Source organism: Macaca mulatta, chromosome 9 (genome assembly GCF_049350105.2).
Source record: "Macaca mulatta isolate MMU2019108-1 chromosome 9, T2T-MMU8v2.0, whole genome shotgun sequence".
Lineage (NCBI taxonomy): Eukaryota > Metazoa > Chordata > Mammalia > Primates > Cercopithecidae > Macaca > Macaca mulatta.
Genome location: NC_133414.1, coordinates 80,277,973 through 80,299,100, shown reverse-complemented (window position 1 = coordinate 80,299,100; position 21,128 = coordinate 80,277,973). Strand labels below are relative to the sequence as shown.

At 46.7% G+C, this 21,128-nt stretch overlaps 1 protein-coding gene across 1 annotated transcript in view; it reads left to right on the top strand.

Moving 5' to 3' along the window:
* Positions 1 to 21,128, top strand: part of HK1 (hexokinase 1) — an 85,562-nt gene that overhangs the window by 27,431 nt on the left and 37,003 nt on the right. The window contains exons 3-4 of the mRNA XM_015147490.3: positions 14,509 to 14,657; positions 19,412 to 19,531. Of these exons, the coding sequence (XP_015002976.2) occupies positions 14,509 to 14,657; positions 19,412 to 19,531 (269 nt within the window). The remainder of the gene's footprint in view (positions 1 to 14,508; positions 14,658 to 19,411; positions 19,532 to 21,128) is intronic.

Sequence of the window (21,128 nt, the reverse complement as noted above, 5' to 3'; positions counted from 1 at the left end):
GTGCTTGCTCCAGCGTGGCGCCCTCACAGGAATCCCCTGTTAGCTGTGTTCTGTGCTCTAGGGTGGGGCTTACCTGCTCTAGGCAGCAGAGGGAGGGAGAGCAGGAGGAAGTCAGGTTGTGAGTACACGCCCAATGAGTACAGCCTTCACACACCCCAGAGATTTCTTCCCCGCCCTGGAGGCTCTTATTTAAACAAGTGATTTGGGGCCTCTTGTATGCAGCCTGCAAAATGGACGCCAGGAAGCTGCAGCTGCTGCAGCTGACGTTCTTGAAAGATGGGCAAGTGGGAGTAGACTGGTTGCAGCAGGAAAAGACCTCTGCTGTCTGCCTGCAGTCATCCTGAATGAGATTTGGGCACTGATAAAGAGGCCGTGTGCTGTTCACTGTGGCCGTGGGTGGGGTCTACTTCATGCTCACATATTAGCATGTGTATCTCTGATGTAAGCCTACTCCACCTCCACCCTTTTGTTTAGATGTTGATTACTAGCACCTACTTTTAGCTTTTTAAGAACTACTGAAGAGATTCTGGTCATCAGAATAAATAGACTGTGGTCTACCCTGGGTGTATTCTCTTGTCTCTGGCCGGAGAAGAAAGAACTTTATATATAGTTCACTCTTGCTTTTTCTCAGACATGGATGTCACCTATAGCCAGGAGCATTGGAACCTTTCCAGGATGAGGAGAGCTCTGTGGCAGAGGCATGACTCCAACTGCTTCCAGCTGAGAGAAGAGGAAAATGGGGGGGGAGGGGAGGGGGTATGGGCAGCGCCCAGGAGAGCACCTGCTTTGGCTTTGCTTGGGAGAGCTCAGAAGGATATCTGATCCCTGGGAGGCACCTGGCCCTGCATGACTGGCTCAGAGCAGACACAGGGGAGGAGACGCTTCGCCTCCTTCCCATTGAGCCCTGCTCTCAAGCCAGGTGACCTATGTCAGCAGGGGTGCTCTCCCTCTCTCCTTCGCAAACTGTTTCCAGGATTGAGGGTCTCAAAGTGTGATCCAAGTGCAATAGAAATCCAGCCGTTTGCCATATTGGCTACTCCTCCAAATAAGGCTCAGAACTCATACTCATTTGTGAAATTTATTTTTCACCCCCTTTTAGAGATTCATGTAAATGGCACCCTCCATTCCAAATATTTATGGGTGGATTCAGTTCATGTGCCCCAGAGCCCACACTTCGCTTGGAATGGTTCCTACAGCCCCGCAAAGACATAGCTGTTGATGCTAAGGACTTGGATCCTCGACCCCCAGTCCACTCCCTGCCCCTTCGTGTCCTGCCGGGCTTCCGGGCTTCCGGGCTTCCGGGCGTCCGTCTTCACCTCCCCCTCCCTCTGGGCTCCTTTATCATCCAAGAATCAGGAGATCCCTGGAGTAATCAGAATTTGGGCCCTCCTAATAGTAAATCCATAGTGCTGTTCCCTTTTCGAAATGTTAATCACTGCTTCAACTGTAGTAATTAGTGACAGAATTAGTGGCAATCCCAAACCTCAGAGGGATAAATTGGTGCTCACCGTGGTGGAGAAATGCCTAAGTGCTGATGTGATTTCCAAGGCAGAGGGAGGAAACAAGCTTTCCTTTCTCACTGACCTCGACCCTGGTCGACTAGACACAGAGTTTCGGAACTCAGCTGACTTTCCAGAAGCATTTCTGAAGACATATCTGATACATACATTCTGAGACCTATCAGCCCATTTTTAATTAGTTTTTTTCTCTTTTGGACATTTTTTTATGGCCAGGTGAGTTTTTTTGTTTTTGATATTTTGTAGAGATAGGGTTTTGCCATGTTGCCCAGACTGGTCTCGAACTCCTAGGCTCAGGCGATCCTCCCACCTCCCAAAGTGCTGGGATTACAGGCATGAACCACTACACCTGGCTTGTTTTTATTTTTATTTTTCAGTTGCTCTTCAGTTATCTGTACATCATTAAAAATCCCCAGAAACCTAAAGTGGCTTTTCGCTGCTGCATATCATTTCTGAGGTAGTGGATGAATGAATAATAAAGAAGGAAACTGTTGAAGCCTTTTAACACTGGTGATTTGGCTAAATAGAATTCCCTCTTCAAAGCTACTGTAGGGAGCAAGGGAAAACATCCCCTTTGCCCTCTGAATGTTGGCTGAAAAATCAGCTCACAAAAGGCAGATTAATAGGAGAAAGGGCATGCACATTTGTTAACATGCATGTGGGAGAATCACAGACTGATTACCCAAGTATCCTGGTGGGGCCCAGATACTTACATTTCCTCTTTCTTGCTGTGTTGCCCAGGCTGGAGTGCAGTGGCACGATCTCGGCTCACTACAAGCTCTGCCTCCCAGGTTCAAGTGATCCTCCTGCCTCAGTCCTCCTAAGTAGCTGGGATTATAGGCACCTGCCACCATGCCCGGCTCATTTTTGTATTTTTAGTAGAGATGGGGTTTTGCCATGTTGGCCAGGCTGGTCTCGAACTCCTGACCTCAGGTGATCCACCTGCCTCAGCCTCCCAAAATACTGGGATTACAAGTGTGAGCCACCGTGACCAGTCACGTTTTCTCTTTTCAGAGGGGAGGCAGGAGACAGGGAACAGTAAATGATTACTAGGGAGAATAAAGGCATCAGGGAACAGAGATTAACCAGTACCGGTTCTCTTTGGAATTGAATAAGAGACAGATTTTTTTTTCTTTTTTTGAGACGGAGTCTTGCTCTGTCGCCCAGGCTGCAGTGTAGTGGCATGATCTCGGCTCACTGCACCCTCCGCCTCCTGGGTTCAAACAATTCTCCTGCTTCAACTTCCTAAGTAGCTGGGATTACAGGCACGCACCACCACGCCAGGCTAATTTTTGTATTTTTAGTAGAGACGAGGTTTCACCATATTGGTCAGGCTGGTCTCAAACTCCTGACCTTGTGATCTGCCCGTCTTGGCCCCTTAAAGTGCTGGGATTACAGGCGTGAGCCACCACGCCTGGTTTAGGAACAGACATCTTTAAAAACGTCCATTCAGGTGTGGTCAGATACTTCAGTTTTCTTTTCTGCAATAGATAATGAGATAACAGGGAGGATAAGGATAAAGTTCTCCCTGGAGGGTCTGTGTGGTCTTTATGTAGATAGGAGACAAGCATTTTCCAGCATCTGTTGATCTTTAAGGGCCTTTAGTTCAAAATATTTATTATACGAGGGAGCCATATTTTGGGGTGAAATATTGGTTTCCCTCACTACCCAGTCTCTTGGGAATTGCTTTCCCTCTGTGCCCAGCCTCCCGCATTCGCGAAGTGTCCTGTTTTTCTCCTTTTCTCATTTATACCTAAGGATATTGTAAGCACTAATTAGAAAGCTTTTGGAGGCTAAATAGGAATCGATATTTCTTGGTTTTGGCTTCATTGTTCCTAGCACAGTCTTTACCCAAAAGAGAAGTTTTTATCCAAAGGAGAAGTAAAAAAAAATATTTTCTGGAAGCTTGGATGTGCCATTATCTTTTTTCACGCAAAACAGAGCCATTTACCGTGTAGTCACGGTTATTTTGGGACCCTAAATATTCATCCTACTGTTTTCCAGTCAACGGAAGGAAAATATTTACCTTCTCTTCTTGCAGCATTTGGGTGGTCTCAGTTTTCTTATATGGAAAGATTGCTGGGTTATCTCAAATGTTCTCTCCATCTGTGAAACCTCCTGAGTGTCTCGTGTTCTCGTCAGGTTTTTGAAGAAGATGTGGAGTTCCCATCATGCAGCTGGATTGTAGATGGGCAGGAATGCCTGTGTATCTCATGTACAGAATTAATTCATTGAGGCTGGGCACGGTGGCTCATGCCTGTAATCCCAGCACTTCGGGAGGCTGAGGCAGGCGGATCACCTGAGGTCAGGAGTTTGAGACTGGCCTGGCCAATATGGCAAAGCCCTGTCTCTACTAAAAATACAAAAATTAGCTGGGCGTGGTGGCCAGTGCCTGTAATCCCAGCTACCAGGGAGGCTGAGGCACGTGAATCACTTGAACCTGGGAGGCGGAGTTGCAGTGAGCCAGAGCCGAGATCATGCCACTGCACTCCAGCCTGGGCAACAGAGACTCTGTCTCAAAAAAAAAAAAAAAAAAAAAAAAAAAAAAAAAGATCAATTCATTGAGCTGGACTCAGGCAGGCATTTCCTGCAGGCAGAGTTTTTGCTTGCCCTGTATTCCAGCATAGGCTGGTACTTGAGACACATCTGTCCTGTGTTTGTTTTCCATTATTTGCTGGTAATAATGGCTGTCATTAGAAAGTGGAGAATTGCCAGTAGCCCTTCGGATGTTTTGTTTAATGACCGTTCTCTGGAGCGGTTCTCCAGGCTTCAGTGGAAATGGGAAATGTGAGGAAAGGTCACAAGTAGGAGGCCCCAGTAGCAGGAAGGAAGGTTTGAGACCAAAGATTGAAAGAGGAAGTTGGGAGAACACCTATTACTGCAGAAAGAGGCTGAGCTTATAGCCAAAGAGAAAGGGAAATAAAAACCTAGAACACTGAATCAGTCTCTGGGTGTGCCACTCCCAAACTGTGTGAACTTGGAGAAGCCATTTAACTTCCGAGCCTCCATTTCCTCATGTGTAAAATGGCCACGGTAATCCCTGCCCCGCCTGCCTCACCAGGCTATCATCAGGATCAAATGAGAGTCTTTGGAAACTGCAAACCACCATGAGTTACGGTGGGTCATCATCATCCTCATCCGTCTTATGATATAATAACTGGCTTTGTAAGAATTCCTTGGAAAAATCTTTCCCAACCAATGGAGCCAGTCCAAGGACCCCACCCAGCAGGCCTGAATGTGTAAGCCGAGCCCCTGCAGGAAGGATGCAGAGTTTTTCAGGATTCGCTGGCATCTCTGTGATGTTACAGGGGAAGGAGGCAGAGAAAAGGGGCAAGCCAAGGTAGGCTGTCTCACCCCCACCCCTGAGCTAGCCACACAAAATGTGGGGGAGACGACGGCAGGCTGCAGCTCCAGTCCCTCAGCAAGGTGGTGACTGGACACGACAGCTCTGAATCAGGGAGCCAACCCGAGGAAAAAGGGACTGATAGGGCCCTTTTGTTATGGAGGGCACGTGGGTATTTGGGGGATTCATTTCCTGACAAAGAATATTGAACTTGGAAACCTTCTGGTTGTAGCTGAAAGAAATCTAACTCAAATTTGTTTAAGAAAAAAAGAGAATTCTAGTTTCCTCTAACTGGGAAGTCTCACTGTGAGTTGACTTCTGTATCTAGGGATTCATCTGTCTCTTACTAGTTCAGTCAGCTCCTTTCCTGTGTGTTGGCTTCCTTCATAGGCCATCTCTCCTCTTACAGGGGTGGGGCCGACCCCTGCAGCCCTAGGCTGAGCCCTCCCCTTATAGCCAGCAATCTCTGTGCAAAGAGCAGGCCTTGCTCCCTGTGGGACCTGGGATGGTCTTGGAGAGGGCTGTGATTGACTGACTTGGGTTATGTGCCCATGCTGAACCAATCATGATGGACAAGATGGGTGACTTGGGACACCCCTGGAGCCCATGCCTGGATCACACATTGGTACCCCTGGAGCTAGAGTGGGGATTCAGCCCTACTTCCAACCTCATAGGCGAAAAATGGAAGAGTAGTTTTCTAAAGAGATGCTAGACATCCAGAAAAGTTTATCAGTTATCCATCATTCCTCAGTGTCTTTTGCCCAACAGGGTATAGGACCAGCACTTTGGGAGGCCAAGGTTGGCGGATCACGAGGTCAAGAGATCGAGACCATCCTGGCCAAAATGGTGAAACCCCGTCTCTACTAAAAATTACAAAAATTAGCTGGGCGTGGTGGCACACGCCTGTAGACCCAGTTACTCGGGAGGCTGAGGCAGGAGAATGGCTTGAACCCGGGAGGTGGAGGTCGCAGTGAACCAAGATTGCATAACTACATTCCAGCCCGGGCAACAGTGTGAGACTCCGTCTCAAAAAAGCAAACAAATAAAAACATGAAATAAATAAATGTTTAGGTGAATATTAAAACAGCAAATTAAGTAAAATATTAAAATAAAAAGTACCGATCATTTCATCTCAGTGTAGTATTTGCTTTTGTGCCCCTTTTTCCTCTATGCACAAGTAGTTTATAGTTGTTTATCAGACTGAGTTTTCACTGTCTTCATTAAAGAATGAAGCAAAATAAAACCAAAGCGGGCCAGGCGCAGTGGCTCACGCCTGTAATCCCAGCACTTTGGGAGGCCAAGGTGGGCAGATCACGAGGTCAGGAGATCTAGACTATCATGGCTAACATGGTGAAACCCCATCTCTACTAGAGACAACAACAACAACAACAACAACAAAAAACCCCAAAAAATTAGCCGGGCATGGTGGCTGGCACCTGTAGTCCCAGCTACTCGGGAGGCCGAGGCAGGAGAATGGCGTGAACCCAGGAGGCGGAGCTTGCAGTGAGCCGAGATTATGGCCACTGCACTCCAGCCTGGGCGACAGAGCGAGACTTCGTCTCAAAATAAATAAATAAATATAAATAAATAAATAAATAAAAGAAACCAAAGCTAGGCCAGGCACAGTGGTTCACACCTGTAATCCCAGCACTTTGGGGGGCCAAGGCGGGTGGATCACCTGAGGTCAGGAGTTCGAGACCAGCCTGGCCAACGTGGCGAAACCTCGTCTCTACTAAAAATACAAAAATGAGCTGGACGTGGTGATGGGCCCCTGTAATCCCAGCTTCTCGGGAGGCTGAGGCAGGAGAATCGCTTGAACCCGGGAGGCGGAGGTTGCGGTGAGCTGAGATCGCGCCACTGCACTCCAGCCTGGGCAACAAGAGTGAGACTCCGTGTCAAAAACAAAAACAAAAAAACCCAAAGCTATAAGGAATCGTGGAAGTTGAAGAACCCCAGAAAAGAAGTGTAGCCATTCCTGATGTGCTGAAGTCTCTCTCTCGCCCCCTCTTTCCCTGGGGATCCTTGTCCCTGAGTTCTGTCCAGGAGGCAGTTTTCATGGTTATACATTATGGTTTCGGATTCAAATGCTGACTCTGCCACTTACTGGTTGTGTGTTTGGACAAGGTATCTAACCCCTCTTTACCTTTACTTGCTCATCTGTAGAGTGGGCGTCATGACAGTACTGACTTCATAGGGTTGCGAGGATTGAAAGTAAAAGGATACGTGTAAGCACTTAGTGATTGGTACAGAAAGACTCAGTGAATGTTAGCTGATGGACGGTCAAATAAAATGTTTCTGATATTCTAGTGACTCACTCACCTGTGAGGAGCCACTTCATACTGAATTCAATTTTTTCAATTTTTTTTGAGACAAAATCTTGCTCTGTTACCCAGGCTGGAGTGCAGTGGCACGATCTCGGCTCACTACAACCTCCGCTTCCTGGGTTCAAGTGATTCTCCTGCCTCAGCCTCCTGAGTAGGTGGGATTACAGGCGCCTGCCACTACGTGTATTTTTAGTAGAGACAGGGTTTCTCCATGTTAGCCAGGCTGGTCTCAAACTCCTGACCTCAAGCGATCCATCCGCCTCAGCCTCCCAAAGTGCTAGGATTACGGGCATGATCCACCGCGCCCGGCCGAATTCAATTTTTTAACCTAGTGGTGGTGTAAATTACTATTGGAGTTAGGACTCCAATGGAAACCCAAAGAAAATTCTGTATTGATTTGAACAATGCCACAAAGTCAGGGTCAGAATTTCCACCAAATCTATGATACCTGCTTCCCAGCATTCTCCCTTGTTCTCTCTCTTTCCTTTGGACCACAAATAATTTAAAACCAGTGGCTTCATGTGATATAGACATATAATGGAATATAATCGGTTCATAAAAAGGAATGAGGTACTGATCCACGCTACAGCATGGATGAGCCTCGAAAACCTTATGCCGGGTGGAAGAAGCCAGACACCAAGGACCTAATATTGTGTGATTCCATTTATATGAAACGTCTGGAATAGGAGCATCTGTAGATCAGAAAGTACATTAGTGGTTGCTGGGAGATAGAGAGGTTGGGAGGAAATGGTGAATGGTTGTTAATGGGTGTGGAATTTCTTTTGGGGTGATGAAAATTTTCTAAAATTAGATAGTGGTGATGGTTGCACAACTCTGTAAATATGCTGAAAACCACTGAATTTTTCACTTTAAAATGGGTAAAAATTGCATGCTGTGTTAATTATATCTCAGTAAAACTGTTATTAAAAAAAACAACCAACTGATATGTGAAATAGTAAGAAGTATACATGTTGGTCTCTGCCCCTAGTCTCTAGCATTTAGCTTCTAAAACCCTTGTAATTTCCTGAGTGATAGAGGTGCTAGGAGAATCTTTGATCCTGGTCCTGACGCAGAGCTCCTAAATCCCTTGGAATTTCCTGGGTGATAGGAGAGTGTCTTTTGTCCCTTGGTGGGCCCCTGGATAGCCTCAGGATGGGGGTGGTTGCCAGGGAAACCAACCATGTGATCAGAGGGTTGCTGTCAACCCCAACCCCCATGCCGCCTCTAGGGAGGGAGAGAGCCTGAAAATAGAGCGAATAAACCAATGGTCGATGATTTAATCAATCACAACTCTGTAATGGTGCTTCTACAGAAACCTGAAACAGGCCAGGTATGATGGCTCACGCCTGTAATCCCAGCATTTTGGGAGGCCCAGGCGGGTGGATCGCTTGAGCCTAAGAGTTTGAGACTAGCTTGGGCAACATGGTGAAACCCTGTCACTACACAAAATACAAAAAAGTTAGCCAGGTGTGGTGGCACATGCTGGTAGTTCCAGCTACTCGGGAGGTTGAGGTGGGAGGATCGCTTGAGCTCTGGAGGTTGAGGCTGCAGTAAGCTGTGATCATGCAACTGCACTGCACTCCAGCCTGGGTGAAAGAGTGAGACCCTGTCTCAAAGAACAAACAAACAAACAAACAAAACCAAAAAAAAAAAAAAAAAGCAAAAAGAAAAAAACCTAAAATGACTGAGTTCTGGTAGCTTCTGGCTAGCTTTGAACACATGGAGGTTCCTGGGTGCCACATCTGGAGAGGGCATGGAAGCTCCTGCTCTTTCTCCCATGCCCCTCCCTGTGCATCTCTTCCATCCAGTTCTTCATCTGTATTTATTGTAATATCCTTTATAGTAAATATGTAAATGTAAGTGGAGTGTTTTTCTGGGTCTGTGAGCTGCTCTAGCAAACTAATGGAACCCAAGAAGGGGGTTGTAGGAACCCCGATTTATAGTGGTGAGCCAGAAGCACAGGCCACAACCTGTGCTTGTGACTGGTGTCTGAATTTGCGGGGGAGGGCAGCCTCGTGTGAACGAGCCCTCAACCTGTGGGATATGATGCTGTCTCCAGGTAGCTAGTGAAAGAATTGAATTGAATTAGAGAGCATGGAGCTGGTGTTCACTGGAGAATTCACTGCAGAATTACTTGCTTGGTGTGTGTGGAAAAACCCACATGCATCCAGGGTCTCAGGTGTGTTCTGTGTTGTGGTGAGTAGAGAAAAGGAAAAACATACTCTGGTTTTTCCTCTGTGTGTATCTCACATGATGGCATAACTGCTTTGTGCTTAATAAACAGCAAGCAGGGGTGCTGTGTTAGTCCGTTTTCATACTGTTACAAAGAACTGCCTAAGACTGGGTAATTTATAAAGGAAAGAAGTTTAGTTGACTCACAGTTCAGCATGGTTGGGGAGGCCTCAGGAAACTTACAATCATGGTGGAAGGAGAAAATGCATCTTCCTCACAGGTGACAGGAAGGAGAAGTGCTGAGCGAAGGGGGAAGAGCTCTTTGTAAAACCATAAGATCTCGTGACAACCCACTCATTATCACAAGAACAGCATGGGGAAACCACCTCCATGATTCAGTTACCTTCACCTGGTCTCTTTCTTGATATGTGGGCATTATGGGGGTTACAACTCAAGATGAGATTTGGGTGGGGACACAAAGCCTAACCATTCAAGGTGCCTTGAATGAATGAATGGACCATCAGTCCCTGTGGCCAGGCAGCTACCAAGCATTTGCTGAGCTGTCCTGGGTGCCAAGGACAGAGAATCCCAAACTGTGGTCTTTCCCTCAAGGAACTTGAGAAAGAAGTTAGGAACAGGCCGGGCGCAGTGGCTCACGCCTGTAATCCCAGCACTTTGGGAGGCCAAGGCAGGTGGATCACCTGAGGTCAGGAGTTTGAGACCAGCCTGACTAACATGGCAAAACCCCATCTCTACTACAGAATACAAAAATTAGCCAGGCACGGTGGTGGGCACCTATAATCCTAGATACGCGAGAGGCTGAGGCAGGAGAATCGCTTGAACCCGGGAGGTAGAGGTTGCAGTGAGCCGAGATCACGCCATCGCACTCCAGCCTGGGCAACAGAGCAAGACTCCCTCTCAAAAAAAAAAAAAAAAAAAAAAAAAGGAACAGTGACATTCAATGTGAGAATTCCTTGGTTTGTTATTTATTTCTTTATACCTTCATTAATTCCACAAGTATTTGCTCAGTTTTTACGTACATTCCAAACACCATTGTAAGTTCCAGAAATGTAGCATTGTCAGGGCTTATAAAGCTGGTTAGAATCAAATACAAAATAAGTCAGCTTTATAAAAGAGAACTCTCTCTGTTAAAAACAGAAAGCAAACCTTATTTTGTGTTAAAAATCAAAAGCTCAGGGGACCCAGAATAGCCAAAGCAATCATGAAAAGAAGAACAAAGTTGAAGGAATTTCACTGCCAATTTCAAATTTTTCAGCAAAGCAACAGTAATCAAGACATGGTGGTACTGTCATGAAGGTGGACATGTAGACTAATGGAACAGAATAGAGAGTTCAGAAATAAATGCATACAGGCTGAGTATGGTGGCTCACGCTTGTAATCCTAGCGCTTTGGGAGGCCGAGGCTGGTGGATCACCTGAGGTCAGGAGTTTGAGACCATCCTGGCCAACATGGTGAAACCCCGTCTCTACTAAAAATACAAAAAAATTAGCCAGATGTGGTGGTACATCCCTGTAATCCTAGCTGCTTGGGAGGCTAAGGCATGAGAATCGCTTGAACCCGGGAGGTGGAGGTTGCAGTGAGCCGAGATCACGCCAGTGCATTCCAGCCTGGGTAACAGAGTGAGACTTCATCTCAAAAAAAAAAAATAAATAAATGCATATATTACGGTCAGTTGATTTTTGACAAGAGTGCTAGGACTATTCAATGAGGGAAAGAATAGTCCTTTCAGCAAATGGTGCTGGGACACTGGATATCCACATGCAAAAGAATGAAGTTTGACCTACACCTCATACCATGTACAAAATTAACTTGAAGTGGATCAAATACCTAAATGTGGGAGCTAAAACTAATAAAACTCTTAGAACAAAATACAGGTGTGAATCTTTGTGACCTTGGATTTGGCAATAGAGTCTTAGCTACAACTCCAAAAGCGCAAACAATAAAAGAAAAAACACATAAAATTGGACTTCGTCAAAATTTAAAACTTGGCCAGGCGTGGTGGCTTATGCGTGTAATCCCAGCACTTTGGGAGGCCAAGCAAGAGGATCACTTGAGCCAGTTTGAGACCAGCCTGGGCAACACAGTGAGACCTTGTCTCCACAAAAAATAAAAAATTAGCCAGGTGTGGTCATATGCCTGTAGTCCCAGCTACTTGGGAGGCTGAGGTTGGAGGATTTCTTGAGTCCAGGAGGTCAAGGGTGCAGTGAGCCATGATTGCACCATTGTACTCCAGCTTGGGCAACAGAGCAAGACCCTGTCTCAAACACAACAACAACAAAAATGAAAATATTTGTCTTCAAAGGATACCATGAAAAAAAGAAAAGACAATCCACAGAATGGGAGAAAATATTTGCCGGTCGTATGTCTGATAAAGGATTTATATCTAGGACATAAAAAAAAAACTTTTACAACTCAACACATAATAAAAGACAAATGAGGCCGGGTGCGGTGGCTCACGCCTGTAATCCTAACACTTTGGGAGGCCAAGGCGGGCGGATCACGAGGTCAGGAGTTCGAATAAATGAACAATAAAATGTATTATATCCATAGAGTGTAACAGTCAGCCATTAAAAGGGATAAAGTCTCATATGCACTATAACATGATGAACCTTAAAAACATTTTGCTGAGTGAAATGAGCCAGTCATACAAGGTCATATACTGTATAATTTCTTTCTTCTTTGTGTTTTTGAGACAGGGTCTCACTCTGTCACCCAGGCTGGCGTGCAGTGGTGTGATCTCAGCCCACTGCAACCTCTGTCTCTTGGGCTCAAGCGATTCTCCTACTTCAGTCTCTGAGTAGCTGGGATTATAGGCACACACCATCATGCCCATCTAATCTTTCTTTGTATTTTTGGTAGAGACAGGGACTCACCATATTACCCAGGTTGGTCTCAAACTCCTGAGCTCAAGTGATCCACCCGCCTCAGCCTCCCAAAGTGCTAGGATTACAGGCATGAGCCACCACGCCTGGCCACTGTATGATTTCATTGATATGAAATGTCCAGAAGAGGTAAATCTATAATAACAGAAAATAGATTAGTGGTTGCCTAGGGATGGAGAAGGATGAGGGGCTTGGGAGGTGATAGTTAAAGGGTACAGAGTTTCTTTTTGAAATAATGAAAATGTTATAAAACGGGCTGTGCAGTTGGTTGCATAAATCCGAATATGCTGAAAACTATTGAATGGTATACTTTAAATGGATGAATTTTATGGTATGTGATTTAAATTTCAATAATACTGTTACATAAGATATAATAATAAAGATATTTGCCTACCTAGGAAGATGAGATACCCCAAAGCAGTCTAGTATTTACTGCCATAGGATTAAGGGCTTGGTGGATCATGGGCTCTGGAAGGCAGGGGTGGCTGTCACCTCTGGCAAGATAGATATTAGGACAGTGGGGATGTCACCTTAGCATCACGAGTGAAACAGATCTGAACTGATTTTTCTGGGAGCATCGTGAGGGTAGCTAATGAGATGAAGGGTACAGAATGTTTGGTTGTGGCTTAATGGTTGGAACTTTGCCCATGGCCACCTGCCTTTGCTGTCTGGTGGTCTCGGTGTACAGTCTTGCTCTCTCCCTGTGAAGCCCACCCCTGTGCTGTACATGTTGCTCCCGAGGGAGGTAACTATAGCAGGCCAGTACTTTGGCCACTGGTACTTTTATGTGACCAAGAGGGAATTCTGTTAAAAGCACCCTCTGGGTGGAAACGACCCAAGAGTCCATCGACAGATGAAAGGAGGATAAACAAAATGTAGTGGATCCATACAATGGAATATTATTCAGTCTTAACAAGGAATGAGGCCGGGCGTGGTGGCTCACGTCTGTAATTCCAGCACTTTGGGAGGCCAAGACGGGTAGATCACCTGAGGTCAGGAGTTAGAGTGGCCAGGCCAACATAGTGAAGCTCTGTCTCTACTAAAAATAAAAAATTTAGCTAGGCATGCTTGCGGATGCCTGTAATCCCAGCTACTTGGGAAGCTGAGGCAGGAGAATCACTTGAACCTGGGAGGCGGAGGTTGCAGTGAGCTGAGATTGCACCTGTGCACTCCAGCCTGGGTAACAAGAGTGAAGCTCTGCCTCAAAAAAAAAAAAAAAAAAAAAAAAAAGAAAAGAAAAAAGGAATGAAATTCTGTTGGGGGCAGGGTGGCTCATACCTGCCTATAGTCCCTGTTACTTGAGAGGCTGAAGTGGGAGGATCTTGGGAGCCCAGGAGCTTGAGACTGCAGTACGCTTTGATCACACCACTATACTCTAGCCCAGGTGACAGAGCGAGACCCTGTCTCTATTAATTTTTTAAAAAAGGGTAAAATTCTTAAAATATGGATGAACCTTGAAAACATTACGCTAAGAGGAATAAGCCGGTCACAAAAAGACAAATAACTGTGATTCTTCTTGTATGAAATATCCAGAATAGGCAAGTTCATAGAGACAGAGAGTAGAATCATGGATGCTGGGGACTGACAGTGAGGGCAAATGGAAGTTATTGCTTAATGGTTATAGAGTTTGTGTTGGGGTGATGAAAAAGTTTTGAAAATAGTGGTGATGGTTGCACAACATTGTGAATGTACTTAATGCTACTGAATTGTGCACCTGAAAATGGTTGCAGTGGTAAATTTTATGCTATGTGTATTTTACCACAATGATAAAACACAACCCTGTGGAGTGAGTGGAGGCCTGGAGTAATTGATGTCAGAGCTGACACGCAGAGACCCAAGGCACTGGGTGGACCTCACATGTAGGGCTTTGTCTCAGTTGAAATGCTGTATGATTTTTTATTTCTGCATAGCAGTGCTGTTTTTGAAATAGGTTAAGAAACTAGAGAAACATGGGGTGGGAATTTGTACTTAATTCAGTACTTCCATTCCCCTATAGTCAGCAGGAAGAGACTGGGATTGCTTGAAGCTATTTCTGTCTAAGGACTCCATGGTAGGATAGGGTTTCTCTTGCCTACTCTGCGTATATGGCAGTGGTTGGATGAAGTTTGCATGATTGCTGCTTTCTGGCTGATAACAGCATGTGGCAGGGGGAGGCAGGCAGGGCCTATGCCCTGCCAGGAAGCGGGCATGGTATGTGGCTTCCCCTTAACATTTGAATCTGATGTGATACCTGTTGTCGCCCTAAACAGAAAAGGGAGATTTCATTGCCCTGGATCTTGGTGGGTCTTCCTTTCGAATTCTGCGGGTGCAAGTGAATCATGAGAAAAACCAGAATGTTCACATGGAGTCCGAGGTTTATGACACCCCAGAGAACATCGTGCACGGCAGTGGAAGCCAGGTGGGTCCCTGCTCCCTCCGGGTCACCCCATTGCACCAGCATCCTCTCGGTTACCTACAGGAACCAGGCCTCAAAGCACTGGCATCCCCAGCCCCTGGAAGAGGCTTGCTGGAAAGAGTCTGTCATAGATGCATATGTAAAAGGACTCCTGGGCAGAGGATGTGACAGCCTGCGTGGGGGCTCTGCTTAAACAGAGGCCCTCTGTCTGGGTAAACTGATGTAGTAGAAGTGGGCTGCTTGGACTTGCAGAGTCTGGGTTTGAGGAGGGAGGTCCCGCAGCTCTGTTGGGTAAATGCACTCATTCCCTATGGATCCTGGGGTCAGTTCCCCAGTGCAGTTTTAGCAGAGCCCCAGGTGAAAATGTCCCTTTTTCCTGGTCATTGGCCTCACCCACTTACTGGAGGCCCAGGCCTTGTAGGGTATAACTATGGCCTTGTCAGGCAGGATTGAGGGCTCACGGCTCTGGGCTTCTTGATACTTGATTTAGAATAGCATTGTTCAAGCCCTTGACACAGAAAGCAGAGGAAGCAGGGAAATCCCAGTCTCCTCCTTTCACACTCCTGTTGGTGCTCCCCACACTGGGCCCCCAGGAAGGGCTGCCCCTCCTCACTGCCCTTCCTCCCTCCCCAAGGGGCTGTGGGCATGCCTATGAAGAGCCTGTTCACTTGCTCCCTCCTGTCTGGGTAGGGGGAGTGGTGGGTCTGTAGCTCGCTGAGGACCCTGTGATCAGGGCTCAGGCAGCCCACTGCAGGTTTTCAGTCATTTCTGGGTCCCTAAGCCCATTGTGGGACAGGGGTGCACTCCTCTTCTCTCCTGTAGGTGTTCTGGCTCCTCCAGTCTGGCTCGTCTCCTGAGTTGTGGCTGCTGTCCAGCATATGTACTCAGAGCTGGCCAAATGTTTGCTTTAAGGAGGGTGTGCTCACCGCAAGGTTCATGACTAGGATCTCCAGGGTACTCTTTTGTTCTGGGGTGGACTTTGAGACGAGACCCAGGAGCCTTCTCCTCTTGACTCTGCTTTGCTCTTAAGTTCCTGTGGGTGGAACCTGGAGCAATCCACCAAGCCTTTTCTTTGTCCAAGAGACAAGGGCTAATCCTGGCTAACCTGCTCCCTGGGGTTTTGGTTCAGAGCCCTTCAGATTATGTCACAGTGAGTGTCACAGTTGACACTGTCACTAGAGCAGGTGAGCCACTTTATAGAAGGCCACCAAAGCTGGGTGCATCACTACTGGATGGCCCTGCCCAAGGGCTCCCCTGCTGCTCCTCTGTTACTGGGCTGCAGAGACTGGCCCATCCATCTGGCGCCTACACAAAGGCTGCCAGCTGGTAGGTCTCTTGACCATGTCCAGTTGGCTGCTGTGTTGCTCCTCCTTGCAGGTGGCTGGCAGCCCAGGGTTTGGCATCCTGCACTTTCTGTTTGGAACCCACACTGGCCTATCACTCTCTGTTTCCCATGGTCCTTGGGTTTAGCTACCTAAGCCTGGCGCATTCACCACTGAGACTCACCCTGTGCTGCAAACATTTCCTGTGTGTTTTGCAAACATTCCCTGTGTGTTTTGGCTTGACCTTTAGGAGCTAGGTTTGTTAATTAAGGGAGTACCCTCACCTTCTTACCACTGCCCCCTTCATCTCTCCCAGCCTCTGTCCCTATCGTCCTCTTTTCTCAGTCCTAGAATCACTTTATTTCCTACTGTCTCTGTTTCTTCCTCTGCTCCTTTTAAGCAGCCTGGAAAGAGGATGATGACAATAATGATGACAATGTAGTACCATTATAGCAAATTCTTTTTTATTTTTATTTTTTAGTTTTTGAGACAGTTTCACTCTTGTTGCCCAGGCTGGAGTGTAGTGGCGAAATCTCGGCTCACCAACTTCCGCCTCCTGGGTTTAAGTGATTCTCCTGCCTCAGCCTCCCGAGTAGCTGGAGTTAGCGTGCACCACCACACCTGGCTAATTTTGTATTTTTAGTAGAGATGGGGTTTCTCCATGTTGGTCACGCTGATCTCAAACTGCCTGCTCAGGTGTGAGCCACCGCACCCAGCCCAGAGCACTTTTAAGCTTTAATAAATTCAGAAGCACAAATGAAACATTCTTAAAATATCACTTACTTAGTTTTGGGACTTTTGAATAATAAATGTTTAAGTTTTTGTATTAGCCATCGTTTGCCGTATTTAATAAGAGTGACTAAGTATTTTTATTTTAAATTATTAAAAGAAAATTTTTTTAAAGATGGGGACTTGCCAGGTTGCCCAGGCAGATCTCAAACTCCTGGACTCAAGCGATCCTCCCACTTCAGCCTCCCAAAGTGCTGGATTGTAGACGTGAGCCACTGCGCCTGACCATAGTCTGTGTATTTTTCAAATAAAGAGTATGTTGTCAGGAAAGAAGAGAAAATAATGTTTTTTTAAGACACTAAAGCTTTGAGTTCAGAGCGGTTAGGTAACTTTTTTTCCTAGTTGATTGCAGACATAGCTTAGCCTAGGGTGGGTCGCTTCCTGCCTCTTTGGGCAGGCTTGTCACCCTGGATCACCAGCATTCCAGAAACAGCCTTTCTTTCTCAATGGAGCACTCTGGGGAGTTGTGTTTGGCGTAGATCCAGGAACTGGTGACAGGTCCCATTCAGGGGAATCCATTTCTGCAGGCTGAGTTCTCCCAGGCGCCTCCCTGCTTCTTCCAGAGGCAGCCTTCCCTCCACCCGGCCTTCTCTTCTGAGTCTGCAGAAGAGTCTGGAGCCTCCGAATGCAGATGGCCTGGGGCGTGAGGAGTAACTTAGTAATGAGTTTATATCAGTCTGCAATGTAGGTCGCAGGAAGCTTAGCCGGCTTCTCTGGGGAGGGTCATGTGTCAACTCAGCCTAAGATGCCAGCTGCTCTGAAGCCTGAGTAGTAGTGACTCAGGGATTGAAGGTCCTACATTAAAATTGACCAGGTTTTCTTTTACTCTGGCAACAAAGTCCGACTTTAGAGCTGGCTTGTGGGGGAATCTGGGGAAAGATGGGAACAGCAGCAGTGACTTCTGGCCCCCTCACGAGGCCCTGCAAGTAAAGGCTTCAGGCAGATGACCTTGCCTGGGAGTTCGGGCTGGGGCCACTTCGTGTGACTATGGTTTGGCTCTTCCAAGACAGCCTTCTTCTGGGGTCCAAAAAGCTCTATGGCTGTGTCACTGCCATGTGTAAGGGAGGTCTAGTGTCATGAGAGTCATGCGAAAGAGACAAGGGGCTAGCTAGGTTGTGGCATGGCTGCCAAAAGTGTGTGTGTGTGTGTGTGTGTGTGTGTGTGTGTGTGTGTGTGTGTATGTGTGTGTATATATATATGCTCAGGTTGGATTACTAGAGGCAGAGAGATAAAGAAGGGAGGTTCTTAGTTCTACTAACCACTCCTCTGGTTAGAACACACAGAGTATTATCTTCTGTTCTGGTTATATTTTGAGACAGGGTCTCACTCTGCTGCCCAGGCTGGAGTGCAGTGGTGTGATCATGGCTCACTGCATCCTTGACCTCCTGGGCTCAGGGGATCCTCTCACCTCAGCCTCCCAAGTAGTTAGGACTACAGGCAAGTGCCACCATGCCTGGCTAATTTTTAAGCTTTTTGTAGAGAGGAGGTCTCACTATGTTGCCCAGGCTGGTGTCAAACTCCTGGGCTCAAGTGATCTTCCTGCCTTGGCCTCCTGAAGTGTTGGGATTACAGACATAAGCCACCATGCCTGGCCCCGGTTATATTTTAGAGATCCAAAAAGATTACCTTAGAGGTGGTGAGCCTCTCCTCATGGGCAGTATTCATGTAGAAGCTAAGGAACCAGTGTTCCAGGCTCTTTCTAGCTAATTCCTAAGATATGTATGCACCTAATAAGTCATAGATAATGTTATAGTGCAGGCAAGCTTAGGTTACAATGCAGGAGATAAGTTGTGATATATTCATACCAAGGAATACTGTGTGGTAATGAGAATGAACAGTTGGCAAAGACACTCAACTCCGTGGATGACTGTCATCCACCTAGTGTTGAGTGAAAGAACACAGATGTCAAAGAGCACACACGGTCTCATTTCCCTTTAGACACACCAGACAAACAGGCAGATGTAATTGAGGGTGATAGACGTCGGGGCAGCTGGCAGTTGCCCTTGGACTGGGTGGTAGCAGTAGTGGGGCATCTTACAGGTGTTTCTCCATCTTGTGTTTCTCCGTCTGGGTGCTGGTTACATGGATGGCTACAGCGAACTCCACACTTAGGATGTGTGTACTTTTTGGGGTATGCATAAGACACTTCGGTAAAAAGTAACATTATGATAGTCTGGATTGTTAAGTCACTCCAGTGGGCTAGAGGCTGTGGAATTGCCCTTGGAGTTTCTGAAATTTTCAGAGAGCATGGCTTCAGGTGGGGCGGGAAGGCCACTCCACCTGGGTGACTGAAGAGACCCGTGACCTGTGCATTATGAAGGCATAGCTGGTTTTCTGTTATTTTTCCATTTTTCTCAGTGCCCAGATGTTGCATATTAGTGACCACTGAAAGGCCAGTTCTGTTTGAAGGCTTTGAATTGCTTCCTAAGAGCTGTACTTGCCCACAAGGCAGCTTTTGAAAAGTGACTCTTCTCTGCATTCACACACAGCATGGCTTTTCAGACAGGGCCACCAGGTCCCATGAGTACAAGCACTTTGGGTAGATGTATTCCTTTCTGTGTGTGTGGGAGGGAATGGTTTATATTTTTCTGTGAAATGCTAAGCCTGCTTTGGGGCCCCCTGACTGCTCTCTCATGTTTCCTTCAGCTTTTTGATCATGTTGCTGAGTGCCTGGGAGATTTCATGGAGAAAAGGAAGATCAAGGACAAAAAGTTACCTGTGGGATTCACATTTTCTTTTCCTTGCCGACAATCCAAAATAGATGAGGTAAGGATGTTCTGGGATTATTGGGCTCTGCAGATGCCCTGGGTTGAAAAAGCTAACAAGCCCTTTTCTCCACAACTTTTCTCTGTTGCTGGCAGAATGGTTTGCATGTCTGGTATTTTTAAAGAAATATTTGCAGAAGTTAGTGTGGTATCATGATATAGTGTTTACTTTTTCACTTACTTTAGTTATTTATGTATTTTTGGAGACAAATCATGGTATTTTTGGCCACCAGGTACACAGAAGCATTTATTAATCTTAAGCAAGCAAAGGAAAATAAAGTAGGTTTAATGGTGGTGGAGAGAGGCGGGAAAGCTCTTTGCCAGAATTGCATGGCATGATGTTTACCTGGAAACTGCCCTGGTTATTGCAAATATGCTCAGAGCCCTGTCCCTCAGGTGCCAGGGCTGCCTCTCCATAGTGGAACTGGTCAGTGGCTCCAGCCCCAGAGATGACCTTGGTGACCTCCGAGGTGACTTGTACCCACCTTCCTGTTTGTCATCTATTTGTTTTTTCATTCATTCATTCATTCATTCATTCATTCATTCATTCAGCAAGGATGGACCCTGACCTACCATATGATAACACTGAACCTCAGCCCTGCAGGAATACAAAATAAATACATGCAGCCTTGTTCTTTTTTTTACATGGAGAGATAGAAACACACACATACCACAAACACAAACCACCCATGATTAAACTTCTAATAATACGAATTCTGGGGTTGAGTGCAGTGGTTCATGCCTGTAATCACAGCACTTTGGGAGGCTGAAGCAGAAGGATCACTTAAGCCCAGGAGTTCAACACCAGCCTGGGCAATCTGTACAAAAAGTTAGCTGTGTGTGTTGGCGTGTGCCTGTAGTCCCAGTGATGTGGGAGAAGCTTGGGAGATTGAGGCTGCTGTGAGCCATGGTTGTGCCACTGCACTCCAGCCTGGGGGACAGAGTGAGACCTTGTCTTTTTTTTTTTTTTGAGACAGTCTCCCTGTCTTGCTCAGGCTGGAGTGCAATGGCACGATCTCGGCTCACTGCAACCTCCACCTCCCACGTTCAAGCCATTCTACTGCCTCAGCCTCCTGAGTAGCTGGGATTACAGGTGTGCACCACCACGCCTGGCTAATTTTGGTATTTTTAATAGAGATGGGGGTTTCACCATGTTGGTCAGGCTGGTCTTGAACTCCTAACCTCATGATCCTCCCACCTCAGCCTCCCAAAGTGCTGTGATTACAGACGTGAACCACCGTGCCCGGCCTGAGACCGTGTCTTAAAAACAAGAAAAAAAAAAAAAAGAATTCTGATATTTAACTATTCAGGGCCCCTCTTTTTGCCCAGGCTGGGGTGCAATGGTGCAATCTCGGTTCACTGCAACCTCCGCCTCCTGGGTTCAAGCGATTTTCCTGCCTTAGCCCCCGTAGTAGCAGGGATTACAGGCGCCCACCACCATGCCTGACTAATTTTTGTATTTTTGGTAGATATGGGGTTTTGCCGTCTTGGCCAGGCTGGTCTCAAACTCCTGACCTTAGGTGATCCGCCCGCCTTGGCCCCTCAAAGTGCTGGGATTACAGGCGTGAGCTGCTGCGCCCGGCCAGGCTCTGTTTTAA